This window comes from Neolamprologus brichardi, chromosome 14 (genome assembly GCF_056152115.1).
Source record: "Neolamprologus brichardi isolate AB-2024 chromosome 14, ASM5615211v1, whole genome shotgun sequence".
NCBI lineage: Eukaryota > Metazoa > Chordata > Actinopteri > Cichliformes > Cichlidae > Neolamprologus > Neolamprologus brichardi.
The window spans coordinates 1,132,299-1,146,647 of record NC_142117.1 but is presented as its reverse complement, the minus strand read 5'-3'; the positions used below and the strand labels follow the sequence as shown (position 1 = coordinate 1,146,647).

General features: G+C 42.4%; 1 protein-coding gene across 3 annotated transcripts in view; it reads right to left on the bottom strand.

Moving 5' to 3' along the window:
- LOC148098680 (protein NLRC3-like) overlaps positions 1 to 14,349 on the bottom strand; it is a 321,437-nt gene that overhangs the window by 298,884 nt on the left and 8,204 nt on the right. Inside the window, exons 3-5 of one of the 3 annotated variants that reach the window (XM_087850569.1) lie at positions 10,566 to 10,739; positions 6,968 to 7,014; positions 5,624 to 6,819 (exon numbers count right to left, since the gene is read on the bottom strand). The exons of 1 other annotated variant lie outside the window; for it this stretch is intronic. In XM_087850569.1, the coding sequence (XP_087706695.1) occupies positions 6,275 to 6,819; positions 6,968 to 7,014; positions 10,566 to 10,739 (766 nt within the window). In that variant the 3' untranslated portion in view covers positions 5,624 to 6,274. Of the gene's footprint in view, positions 1 to 5,623; positions 6,820 to 6,967; positions 7,015 to 10,565; positions 10,740 to 14,349 lie in introns of those variants that run through there. One more of the 3 variants, XM_087850560.1, reaches the window with a different exon arrangement.

Below are 14,349 nucleotides of genomic sequence, written 5' to 3'. Positions count from 1 at the left end.
CACAGCTGTGCTTCACCTTCACTGCAGATGAGAAATAGTGCTGCAGCAGTTTGTCTTCATTTTGCACCCTTAATACTTACACTGTTCCTTCTCTCACCAACCAATCACAGCAGATGGCCCCGCCCCTCCCTGAGCCTGGTTCTGCCGGAGGTTTCTTCCTGTTAAAAGGGAGTTTATCCTTCCCACTGTCGCCAAAGTGCTGCTCATAGGGGGTCATATGTAATAATAATAAATAATAATAATAACGTGGCGCGCAGCGTGACGTGAAAAAAGGCACATACCTTTGACGTTGAGTGAGGAACTCTGTATTCCTCGTCCACACGTAAACGCAAAAAAGGAGTTTTAAAAAATCTCCCTTTTCTGTGATTCGAAACGCTGTTTACGTGTGGACGAAACAGCTGCGTTTTCAAAAATACCCGTGTAGGTGTGGACGTAGCGTAAAATACTTAGTAGTTTATTTTCTTACTACCTGTCATTTATTGCAGATTACTTGTATTTGCTTAATTGTTTACTAAATGTTTCAGGTGTGAAATAAACTGCAATGGAGCAAAATATGGGTGTGTGTGGTTGGAGGATGTGTTGGGGCGCGAACATTTTACTTGTGAAACAAGGGGGGCCCAGCAAAAAAAGTTTGGGAACCACTGGCGTACAGTGTGACGTCAAAAAAGGCGCACACCTTTGACGCTGCATTTTCTGCGTTTTTCTCGTCCACACGTAAACGGAGTTTTCAAAAATATCCACCCTGGCCGGAGTTTTTAAAAATCTCAGTTTTCAGTGACAAAAAACGCCGTTTACGTGTGGACGAAAGGTGCAAACGCATAGAAAAATCTGCGTTTTCAAAAATACCCGGGTACGTGTGGACGTAGCCCAGTTAGATTTAGGCTATGTCCACACGTTCTCGGTTCTGCTTCTATGCCCCAGCTTTGTTTACTTTTTCCCACCGAGGCTTCTAGACTAGGCGAACTTAAACCTATTTTATCACGTTACTTTAAACCTTTGCCGCCGTTTTATATACCAAAATAGTGTTTCTCACCCTCGGACGTCTCACTGGTGGTTCGGATCATCAGACTGAATCCCACCGCCGTGGACCAGGCCACCGGCCCAGACCCGAATTCACGTCCTGGGGCTCTCTCCTCGTCTAAGAGGGCTGTGCACAGACTTCGGTGCTGGCTCCCCACGGCGTCAGGAATCAGTGCTGGATCCTGGAACAGAGTCACAGATAAGTTCTGATGTTTTCTGATCCGGCTATGAAGGACCAAATAATGTCAAGAGATGTATTCTAAAACACTTCTTCAGCTGAGAATCAGAGAAACACACATTTTTCTTGCTAGCAAGGGCAGTCACCAGAGCGCACGCACAAGAGTGAGGCTCAGAGACTCGCGCTGAGAGACTGCCCTGGTCTTTATTTATACATCAGTGGGTGCTTGTTCCTTACATTGGAATGTGGAGGTGTATATGTATGTGTGTGTGTCAGAGTGTGACTCCATAAACGACTTCCCTTAACCTGCTGGTCTGGAAAATCCAACAGTTCATCTATATGTAAAAAAGGCACTTAGACTAAAACTGACATAGCTACGTTAATCCTACCGTAAAACAATAAGACAAGGTACGACCTTTCCCGTGCTCCTAGGATGTGGGGGTGAACGCCAGAGCACTCTGGAATGCACGCAAAGCTTTTGCAGACAATTAAGGATCGCACATCCTATCACTACCATATGCAAACTTATATTATTAAAAGATTATACTGACTACTAAGTACAATTTTCCATTGACACCTAGTAAGCTATCGTACTTTTTCCTTTGGGAAGGTACCATCTGTGCAGTCTGCAGTTCTGTTGAAGAAAGATGTTAAATCTTTTTAATATTTCTTGAAAAATAATTTATTTATGTGCATTTTTTCCCCACACTGCATCAAATTAGATTAGATTAGATTAGATTAGATAAAACTTTATTCATCCCTCGGGTGGGTTCCTCTGGGAAATTTTGATGGTTAATTAAGGTTGATTACGTCGATTAAGCATCATGAGGTGGGGGGTGGTTCCCTATTTTTTTTTTTTTGTTACTGGGAGTTGGACCCTGTTAGTCAGTTTGCTTAATATTTACGCCAAGTACTCTTTAAAATACCAGAATAGGGAGGATGGAGCAGGTTTAAGTTTATTAGATTGATCAGTGTTGCTGAACTATGAAATTTTTTTGCATACAGGTCTAACAGAATAGCTTTAGTGTTTTTGTTTTTTTAAACTTGAGTATGAACTGAGGCAAAATGCAGCAAGATATTAAAAAAACAGTTTTATTGATTAAAAACACTATATCGGATTCATATCGGTATCGGCAGATATCCAGATTTATGATATCGGTATCGGACATAAAAAAGTGGTATCGTGCCATCTCTAGTCACTATGGCGACTCCAATAGGGTTACCTGTCAACTGTGGTGTATGTATGTATGGTGAAAGTCCCTCTTTTTGCTCCTCCCCTCACCTGTGGATGGACGGTGCTGTTACCGTGGTGACAGCTTGGATGTGTTTCAGTCCTGCCTGGTTATCACTGCAGGAATCTTTACTTTCACATTTATTACAGGTAATAACTCTGATTTTTCTGTGTATTATGAACTAAATGTATCCTGATACACACAGAGATGGATGAGCAGAGGTCACATGATGAAAGAAAAAACATGGAGTCTTTGATTTATTTAGATATTTATTGATGAATGCAAACAAACCCTGACACTGAACCATCGTCCAGCTTTCACAGAACAAACCTGATCACATGACCTGCTGACCCAAACAGTGAAAAGCTCCATGGCAACAACAACAAACAGCCTCACATATGTTAACAGAGGCTGTTAGAAGCACAGAGTCTTTACAGTCTTTCTCCTGTTTGTACACAGATCTCTGCACATCTTCATCACAGTTACTCACAGACGTGCAGAGTGTGTGGATATCAAAGCTAAGTTTCCACCATGTTTGTAGTCTGTACTGGGACTCATGGAGCATCTCTCTATGAGCACTCAGTGCTTTAAACAGTGAGTCCCAGTTTAACCAGCAGCCTTCACACCACACATCACACAGACATGGAAACTTCAAACCCTCAGACTGAAGTCACTGGCAGTCTCTGGCACCAGCGACTGCGCTAACAAACACAGCAAACAGTGAAGGTTTGGTAGAGAAAGCCGGTTGGGTAATACCAAGTACGCGGCGGAGGAGGCGGGGTTACATTACTAGATGATTAAACATGAAACTATTTTGCTGATAATAATTGAAATGATTAAAGAAACTCATGATAATTCATAATTTTATAAACTGGAATGATGAAATTATATTGGCTCATCTGATTATTGGGGGGTCATGACCCCCGTAACCCCCCTGGAAATTACGCACCTGGTCCTGAGGTCAAATCCACCATCTTTGTTTCAGTGCTGAGCTTCATGTTCTCCCGTGTTTGTGTGCGTCCTCTCCGGTACTCCGGCTTCCTCCCACAGTCCCAACACATGCAGTTAGTGGGGTCAGGTTAACTGTGAGTGGTTGTGTCTCTGTGTTATTCCACCTTAATAAATGACTTCCTGTTAGCATTAAGTGCTTCTGTAGGACTTGTGGAGATCAGAGAAATATTTCACTGCTATTGTTCATGGTCATCATTGACATCATCATTGACAGTGCCTTGTCTTTGTAACCCCCCTTGGTTACAAAGACAAGGCACTGTGTGTGTGTGTGTGTGTGTGTGTGTGTGTGTGTGTGTGTGTGTGTGTGTGTGTGTGTGTGTGTGTATACTGCTGATCAAAGGGTCATATAACATAAAAGCACAGGAACATCCTTGGTCATAAAGAGGGTAGTCTCCCCCACACCCTAGATAACACAGTGAAGCCATACAAAGGGGAGCAAGTTTACCAACATCAAACAGACCTTCACAAGGATGTTCCTGTGATTAAAAACACTACTGCCCCCCTCCCAGAATCTTAAGGATCTGGGGAGGGGAGGACAGAAAGAATTCCTTAAAACAATGTACAAATGGTAACATAAAAATGACAAACATTTAACAATTCACCTTAACAATCATCATTACCATTGCATTAATACCATTAATAACATAATCTACAGCATTGATATTGTATTCAGATGTTTAAACATATTGGCACCCAATTAACTTTTATTACAGGTGCAGTTATAACCACTTTAAACTGTTGAGTTAAATCTATAATCTTAAATGTTTATATGCAGATTACATTGCATTATAAAAGAAAGGCTTAACTCTGAGTACACTCTGTGCCAAAGTAGACAGGAAGCGCAGGCTTTTGCAGAGCGTGCTTGTGAAAGTGAAACTAAAGCAGAGTCTAAGTGTGAGTTACTTTGAGGAGCTGTTGGGAGGATGCTATTTGAATAACCAGGTTATTCATTGTTATCTTTTATTCATTTATATCCTTTTTGTTAAGCTTTATTAAGCCAATAACTGAGATCCATCGTATCACACAGCTGTGCTGCTGCTGCTGGTGATGTCAGCACATCTGGAACAATACGAGGTATCTGCTACCAGACTGAGCAGGACGTGAGACCTGTGGACTGTTTAAAGCTGTCCCTCCACAGCTCACTCAGACCTGATCCACACCTCAGTGATATTCTCTGACCTCCTCAGTAGAGACAGAAACCATTCAGATCTGGGACGATCAGCTGACTGATGATGTCACACAGACTGTGTTTTTCAGGAACAGTGATTCTGATGTGAGCCTGCTAGCTGACAGCAGACCTGATGAAACCACATGTTCACATCTGTGAGGACAGACTGGACTCTTTGACTGCACCTTGGTTCTCCTCAGAGGTCTGTACAGGAGCATGTCCACCCCCACTGAAGATCTCAGTCACTGTGAAACATAGAAAGCTGCTTGTGTAGCCTCTGCCTCACATGTAGATACAGCTACAGGTTTCTCTGTCAGTCAGACTGAAACAGTGTCCTGATGCTGCATCATTCAGCTCTGTGCCCCAGTCAGCATCACTGTGAGCTACCAGTGTCAGTGTTTCTGCCCTTTTCCTGTAACACTACACTCAGCACAGGCTCAGCTGCTATCCAGTGTTGGACTTTGGCTTCAGCTGCTGTGATAGATCCTCTAACATAGATCAGCTCTGCTACATGTTGTTAGATAAGTGCAGCTGCCTGTCATGTCCTGATGTTTCTCTGGCTCAGCAGCTTCTCCATCAGAGGTTCACATGGAGCTGATCCAGTATCTCCAGTAACTGTGTTCTGTGCCTCACTGGTTCATCCTTCTGTCTGTGTGACGTCAGTCAGATGTTGAAGTTAAACTCTGTAATCTTCACTGTGTCACAGAGTTCAGTGAGTCCCGTTATTCACAGTATCAATCAGATCATCAGAGAACAGCTGATCAGCAATCAGTGGTGCCAACAGCACCTCCTGTGGTGAGAGGATGCAATAATGCAATGTAGCATTTTTACACTCAACACTTCCAGTCATGGAAACTGTCTGTTGGATCTGTTTGACGTTGCTTTCTTGTGTTGCTTTCTTGGTTAGAGTTCCTCACAAATGTCCAGATTATTCTTCTAATGAGGCGTCGACCATCTTTTCAGTTCTTTGGAAGAAAACATCGCCCTTTGCCATCCTTACTTTTCTATGACTTCTTCAAATGCAGCTGAACTCCAGCTGGTATTTTATTGGACTTTGCAGCTGTTTCTGGTCATCAGTTCATTCCTGCAAACCTCTGAACCTGAACAACAATGATGCTGCATTGCTGGCTGATCCCAAAAGGTTGATTCTGTTCATCTGGACGTTTTCACAAACGTTTGCTCACTGATCAGGTGACTTCTTCAGTCTCAGCTGACTGCAGCTTTACAACCTTACAAACAGCACATTTGCACAATGACTGAAACCAGCAGCAGCAGCACCTGATATATATGATACTAATATAATACATATACATATATAATCCATACTAATGATGAAGGAACTGAGCTCACAGTCCATTGTTCATTCAGTGAACTACTCAGTTTATTTTGGGCCTCAGAAATGCTCACTCTGTTTGTACATCACTGTCAGCAATAGACTCATTCTGCTGTGTGGACAGGAACACATGTGACATCACTTCCTGTTTGTTTGTGACTGAAGAGGAAGAAGTTTACAAGGAATCATTTAGAAGAGTTTCAAACATCAACTGATTGAATCCATGAATCTGAAAACGTGTTTGTGAGTGAAAGAGACAGACATGTACAGACTGAACTATCTGTTCAACAGTCAGAGTGTTTCTGTAACAGGAGACACTCTTTACACCCCACTCAGCACAGGGACACTGAGCAACCACGAGTCCAGTCTAACATAAACCCAGGATAAAGAGTTTGAGTGAATGTGGTGTTGAAGGTGTGGAGGTGGATCAGAGTGTCAGAGGAGACTCTGTAGAAGGACAGAGTGCCAGCAGGACAGTCCACATACACTGCTGCTCTGTTAGAGACAGAGGAGGAGGAGGAGGAGGAGGAGGAGATGGATGTTAGTCTGTTATTGTGCCAGACAGAACGAGGACCATCATCAGAGCAGATCAGACTCCAGGACTGATCATTCCATCCAAACAAACAGTCATCACTGTCTCCTTTCCTTCTGATGCTTCTGTAACTCACTGATATATCAACTCTTCCTCTCCACTCGACCTCCCAGTAACAGCGACCAGTCAGACCATCTCTACACAGCAGCTGATAATAAACATCAAATCTGTCTGGATGATCAGGATATGACTGAACCTCCTCCACACGTGTCACCTTCCTGTTGTTGTCAGACAGTTGGAGGTTTGTGTTCACTGTGTTTGTGTCGATTGTGAGTTGACAGGAATCTGATGGAGAGAACAAACACAATCCAGCTGCAGTTATTGATCCATCATCTGTTCATTGATTGACACTTTGATGATGACTCCTGACATGATGAAGATGGTTGAATGTGTGCTGCTTTGTTTTCATGAATCCCATTAAAAAAACACTTACACTTCCTCAGACCTGGTCTCAACCATCGGACTCCAGCAGGCTCCACCCTGAAAGGAGGAGGGGGGTCAGAGCAGCACAGTCAGCATGCACACATGGACATTACATGGCTCTCATACACACACTGTTACACACTGAGCTCAAAGCTCGGCTCCACTGTTTTATTCAAAGAAATCTACATTTATTTATCAGCACATTTAAAAACAGGTTGAGCCAAAGTGCTGCACAGAGTAGAGAGAAAATAGGAAACATACACAGTAATTACTATAAAGACTCGTCAGAATTGAAAGCTACAGAGTACAAATGTGTTTCCAACCGGGTTTTAAAAATGTCAAGTGTTGGTGACGACCTGATGTGAAGGGCGACTGTTCCAGAGTTTGGCTGCAGCGATCGATAAAGCTCACCTCTGTTTTTACGTCTAGTTCTGGTCAGAAGCTACTTATCTGCAGACCTGAGGGCTCGACTTGGATTATTTTGTTAAAGAGAGATAAGATGGAGCCAATCACTCAGAGATTTAAAGACAAACAACAAGATCTGGAAGTGGATTCTACGATGTACTGGTAACCAGTGTAAAAAGCTGGAAAAAGCTGGTGATGGGTCGTCTAGCACAGACCCACCGCTGGAACCAGACAATTCATGAGGGAGAGAACTGTGACAGCGCCGTTCCTTCACTTGACCTCAGTCGCTCTCATCTGCTCCCTCGTAACACTGCTCTTTATTGAGGTTACATGAATATGCATAAGTTCATTAACATATGACGTCTTACACAGGTATGAACAAAGAGTACCAGTCTGTGCATACTGTAGGTATGTGTGTGTGTGTGTGTTCCAGATGTGACCCTGTGAAGACTCCACAAAGCTGGTGCTAAGAGTCCAGCGGTCACCCTAACAAAGGGCTCTTATACTTAACCAGACACAGAGTAGGTGTCCTCCTAAACCATAAATCAGTAAGAGACAGTACGACCTCTCTCATGACCTTAAGGTGTGTGTGCATGCTAACACTTACTTTTTTACAATGTGAACGGCTAATGCTTACACTCTTTACCCTAGCATTACAACAATCTGAGCTGCTAATGCTAAGTAGGCCGCCATTAGCACCTACGTCTAATTTAAGGCAAATACGCATTAGAACCTAATGCTCATATCGTTTTCCTTTGCTTTATAACAATGTGAGCAGCTACTGCTAAATAGACTGCTGTTATTAGCTAATCCTAATACTAGGGGCGATCCTGGCTCAAGAGTTGGGAGTTCGCCTTGTAATCAGAAGGTTGCCGGTTCGACCCCTTGGACAGTCTCGGCCGTTGTGTCTTTGGGCAAGACACTTCACCTGTTTCCTACTGGTGGTGGTCAGAGGGCCCGGTGGCGCCAGTGTCCGGCAGCCTTGCCTCTGTCAGTGTGCCCCAGGGTGGCTGTGGCTACAATGTAGCTTGCCATCACCTGTGTGTGACTGGTTGTGTAAAGCGCTTTGGGGTCCTTAGGGACTAGAAAAGCGCTATACAAATACAGGCAATTTACCAATGCTAATTTAAAGCGAGTTAGCATAATTTGCATTATAACGATGTGAGGAGTTAATGCTAAGTATGCTGCCATTAGCGGCTAATTCTAATTAGAGGTGAATAATTATTACCAGCTAATGCTAATATTGTTTTCTCTTCCCTTTTAACAATCTGAGCAGCTAGTGCTAGGTAGGCTAATGCTAGCAGCTAATTTTAATTTGATGTGAATTAGCATTATATTAGTGCGGAGTTAATGCTAAGTAGACTGCCATTAGCAGCTAATGCCAATTTTAGGTGAATAGGAATTGGCAGCTAATGCTAATACCATATTTTCTTGCTTTATAACAATGTGACCAGCTAATGCTAAGTAGGTTGCCGTTATTAGCTAATACTAATTTGAGGTGAATTAGCATTATCCGCTTATGCTAACAATGTTTTTTCGTACTTTTTAACAATATGAGTAGCTAATGTGAACACTATTTTTCATTCAATTTTAACTTTTCCTCTGCGATGTGAAGAGGTAATGCTAAATAAGGACGCCAATTCTAATTTTAGGTGAATAACCATTAGCAGCTAATGCTAATACCATCCATCCATCCATCCATCCATTCACTTCCGCTTATCCTTTTCAGGGTCGCGGGGGCGCTAGAGCCTATCCCAGCTGCCATAGGGCGAGAGGCGGGGTACACCCTGGACAGGTCGCCAGTCTGTCGCAGGGCCAACACACAGGGACAGACAACCATTCACACTCACATTCATTCGCACATTCACACATAGTGACAATTTGTTGTGGGGATAGGTTAATTGGATAATCCAAATTGTCATGCTAATACCATATTTTCTAATTTGAATTAGCATCATCCGTTAATGCTAACTCTTTTCCCTTACATTATAACAATGTGAGCAGCTAATGCTAAGAAGGCTGCCATTATTAGGTCATGCTAATTTGATGTGTGTTAGCTTTATCCGCTACTGCTAGCAATGTTTTATCTTACTTTTTATTACTTTTTAACAATATCAGCAGCTAATGCTAACGCTACTTTCAGTTAAGCCTATTTAGCATTAATTAACTTCATTTAGCACTAAGACGTTTATGCTAAATAGGCTACCATTAGTGGCTAATGCTAATTTTAGGTGAATAAGCATTGGCAACTAATGCTAATACCGTTTTCTCTTTCCTTATAACAATGAGCAGCTAATGCTAATTTGATGTAAATTAGCATTATATTAGTGAGGAGTTAATGCTAAGTAGGCTCCCATTAGCCGCTAAAGCTAATTTGAGGTGAAGGAGCATTAGTAGCTAACGCTAATACCCTTTTCTCTTTTGTTATAATGATGTGAGATGTTAATATTGTTCTCAAACAACAGAATGAGAATGAAATATTTATTCTAACAGGGCCCATAAACAGCATTAGCTTACCAGCATTAGCTTATCAGAGGTTCCATCATGCTCACACAAATCCTTAGCAGAGCAAAGTGGCCTACTTAGCAATAGCTGCTCAAGTTGTAGGAAGCAAGGGAAAACGGTATTAGCATTAGCTGCTAAATGTGCACTTGAGAACAAATTTATTGTGAATTCAGCTATAAATGTAGAGTTTCCAGTATTTAAGCTTCCATTTCCAAATGTTAGCTGCTCCTGTCTGCCTCTTTAACACACACAAAGACTGAAATGATTCAAGGCTTGTTTCATCCTTCTGTCAGTGTCACTGACTGTCACTGTTACTGTGGACATACAGCATGGGAAACATACACATGGCTGACACTTTATTAGGTACACTGATCACTATCTCAGGTAAACCGGTGACCTAATAAAGTGTATTTAAAGTTACATAATGTTGTCTCTGTCCAAATATTTATGGACCTAACTGTAGGTCTACTTTTAATGAAACTCTCAACATGACTTATCAGTTATCATTAATGTTCCTGCAAACAGACTCCATGGAGACCCCCTACATACTATCCAGCTAGACTAGTGTGTCTGTCCCTGAAAATATTCCTGCATGTGTCATTGTTCATGTCTCATCTGCAGGAAACAAACAGGAAGTGAGTGAAGGACACAGGAAATGTTTCCAGCTCGTCCTCCTCTATCAGACATTCTCTCCATACCTGAGAGTTTCCAGTCTCCAGCCTGGATTCCTAAGTCCAGACGACAGCAGCTTAATTCCTGAGGGACCTGGATGATTGTAGCTCAGGTCCAGCTCTCTCAGATGGGAGGGGTTGGAGCTCAGAGCTGAGGCCAGAGAAGTACAGCCTTCCTCTGTGATCAGACAGCCTGACAGACTGCAGACACACAAAACAACAATCAGTCTTTTAAAGATCATTTTCTGTTTGTCACAATAACATCTATCCATTTACATCCATTCAATGTAACTTTAGTTAAAAGTGACAATTCCCAACAGACAACAACAGTCGTCTGAAGCTGTTTAACAGTGTAAGGTAACAGCTTCCAATATTAGAGAGAAAGCCCCAAAAACCAGACAATCCACTGTGAGCAGCACTTGGTGATGGTGGGAAGGAAGAACTCCCTTTGACACAAAGATCCTCCCAGTGAAAACAGGCTCCAGGAGGAGAATCTATCAATCAATCAATCAATCTTTGTTTATAAAACACTTTTCATACAAAGATGTAGCACAAAGTGCTTTACATGGTTAAAAGCGGCCCACCCCACCCCGCCCTCCAACTCACTCCCCACACTCTTATTAATATAAACGTTCATGGATACATATCATCCCCCCCCCCCACCAACCACACACACGCACACACACACACGCACACACACACACACATTCTTAAAGAGTAAAATTGGGCTGGGCACACGTGAGCCAGGTGAGGAAATACTATCACGGGGAGCCGTCTGCACAGGGACCTCCAGGCTGGGCACACAGCAGGAGGGAGGCAAAGAAGCCCCCCAGCCAGGTTGAGAAGACCCACAGAGCCCCAGCAGCCACGGTCGATCACAACCGCGGTGCAGAGAGCCCCCTCCGAGGAAACACTGGCGATATGACCTAATAAGAGTATATACAGTATAAAATAAATAAAATAAATAAGAATGGGATACAGTATAAATATAAATAGAGTAAGAAGATAAAAAATGAATAAGAATAAAATCAATAAATATTAGGTAAAACCTAAATTAATAATATAAATAGAATAACAGGATAGAATAAATAAGAATAAAATAAATAAACGTTAAGTAAAAGCTAAATTAAAAAGGTGGTTTTGAGCCTGTTCTTAAAAACATGTACGTTCTCTGCGGCCCTGAGCTCCTCCGGCAGACTGTTCCACAGACGAGGACCATACCACTGAAAATCTGTCTATCATTCAGAAAGTCATTAATCTGAGTAAAAACAAGTTTTTCTAAAGTTTTACTTAAAAATGGTGAGTTGGATACAGGTCTGTAGTTATTAAAATCATTACAATCCAAAAGGGGCCTCACCACTGCCGTTTTAAAGGCAGCAGGGAAGACACCCAACTGAAGAGAGCAATTCATCATATATGAAAGCTCAGCTTCAAAAAAATCTACCATGACTGGTTGCAGGGTGAGGGGAAAGAGAAGAGATGAGCTCAGAGAGACACAAAAGTTAAGGACAGTCGTGACATATAAAAGCATCAGGAGTGAAAAGAGTGGAGAAGAAAGCAGAGCATCATCAACAGCCTGAGCCTATAGCAGCATAACTAAGGGATGGTTCAGGGTCACCTGATCCAGCTCGAACTATAAGCTTTATCAAAAAGGAAAGTTTGAAGCTGATCTTCAAAGTAGAGAGTGTGTGTCTCCTGAACTCAAACTGGGAGCTGCTTCCACACCAAGTCCAACATAGCCAGGCTGAGTCGTTAGATTAGTCCAGAGTAAAGTCAGAAAGTCATTATTTGTGTCACATTTTAGTGGAAATGTACAACAACTGTCCAAAAGTTATTTCTAAATCTGATATTAAACAGTTTAAATGGTGAAAAAAGCTGTAAAGAAAACAGAGTCAATAAAAGCCTCTTTAGAGGGACACCAGTTTAAAACTCAGACATTTAAACTGGTGATTCTCCTTCTCTGCTCCATTTCCTCTCTAGACTTCCTGTTCCTAGGAGGGATTTGATTGGCTGAACGTCCTTTTAGCCTTTCTTTAGTTCTTTGGGTGCTAATCAAAGAGGTAAACACACGACTCATGTGGCGTGACATAAGTAGCGCTCTGATTGGTTGGGATTGACAAACTATGGTGCTGTTTGCAAGCTTAGCTTTGCAGAGGCAAGAAAATCTCTTAGATAGGGATGAGACGCTCCACAGTGACGTTTCCACACTTTGGAGCTTCTGAAGTGCAGATGTTTGGAAATGCTGCTCCAACACGTGGTTCAAACACTCAGATCACGTGACCTCAGCTGCCACAGGTGGCATACCTGCTGCTTCCATGTTAGCATGTTAGCTTCAACAGGTGGTCAGTGTGAGAGCAGAAGATGATATCAGTGACATCCAAACAAGGAAGGAAGAGACTGTTGAAGGCAGCGAGCTGTGACTGCTGTGAACAGTGTTCTCACACTATTTTCTCCCTGTGTCAACATACATGAGGCTGTTTCAGCTGCAACACACCACAAACACCTTTATACAACTAAATATACTGAGAGCACACTGCTGTGGTTGCTGTGGTAACCATTCATATATCCAGCTGTTTGTGGCCGAGTCTGCTTCCTCATCCTTGGGAAAAACCCTCAAAGTTTGATGCGTTTTTGACTTGAAGCTTTTTGTGATTTGGTTTTATTTGTTGTTCTACACACTGTGAAACAAAGCTAGAAGCCCCTGTGGTGCAGTGGGGGACTCAAACTCAGGACCCAACCTGCTCCAACAACAGTCAGAAGGATTTTATTAAGTCTCATTTTCTGTTCATTAGGAAAACATCACTAATGAAGAGCACATGTTTATAGAGGCACATTCAGACCAATGACAACAGTCCATTCACACTGACCTCGACCTTTTTAAATGTGAGTAAACACATCATGGTTCTGGTGCTGATGTGGTATCTGGGACAGGTGATGATTTTGATCTCAGTCTGAGGTTTGATTACATTGAACCTGCACTGCTTTCTCCTGTTTATGACACATTTATACCCAAAGTCTCAGCTGGATAACAAAGAATGAGGAAAAACACATTTGTTGAGAGAATTGTTAACAAATGTGGTGAGAGTGTTGTAATAGTTACAGACAGAACTATGATTTATTTATTTAAATGCATTCCAGGACGTTTTTTACTCACATTATGTCGCTTCCACGATGTTATTTTTCTCTCCTACAATGTACGTTACAATTACATTAGCATGACCATTTATCCAAATTAGGCGATGACGTCATTTAGCAACTTCCAGCAACTTTTAGGACAGCCAATAGCAAATTTCCTTACTGAAGAGTTGGCAACACTGCTAGGAGCAGTGGGTGGATGGCAGCATCATCATGAACGATCAGTGTGAGAATAAATCATCATCCACAAAAAAACCCAGTCTGAGTGTCTGACGCTCTTGTTAGAAAGACGCAGTCGCAGCTTGTGGGTGCAGTTAGCTGGTTTGCTAGTTAGCTGCTCTGCTAGTTAGTTGGGAACTAACTCACTCGAACATTTGATACTAAACTGTCTAAACTGTGTGAGCAGCATTCATTGCTGCTCTGTGTTACTCTCCAGCCTCTCTTTAACTTAGTCCTCTCAGTTTTTTCCTCCTTACAAACTAGAAAACCTTCTTTTTCAACTTCTCCTCCACACCCGAGCTGTGGCTAAGGTGCTACCAGCACACAGGCTCGGTGTGTCCAAATTCATGGGCTGCTTCCTCCTGAGGACGCATTTGTAGACCGATAACGTCACAGCGATGCACCAAAGGCTGTCCAAATTCGTGGACTCCTCCGAATGCAGCCGACAAATGCGTCC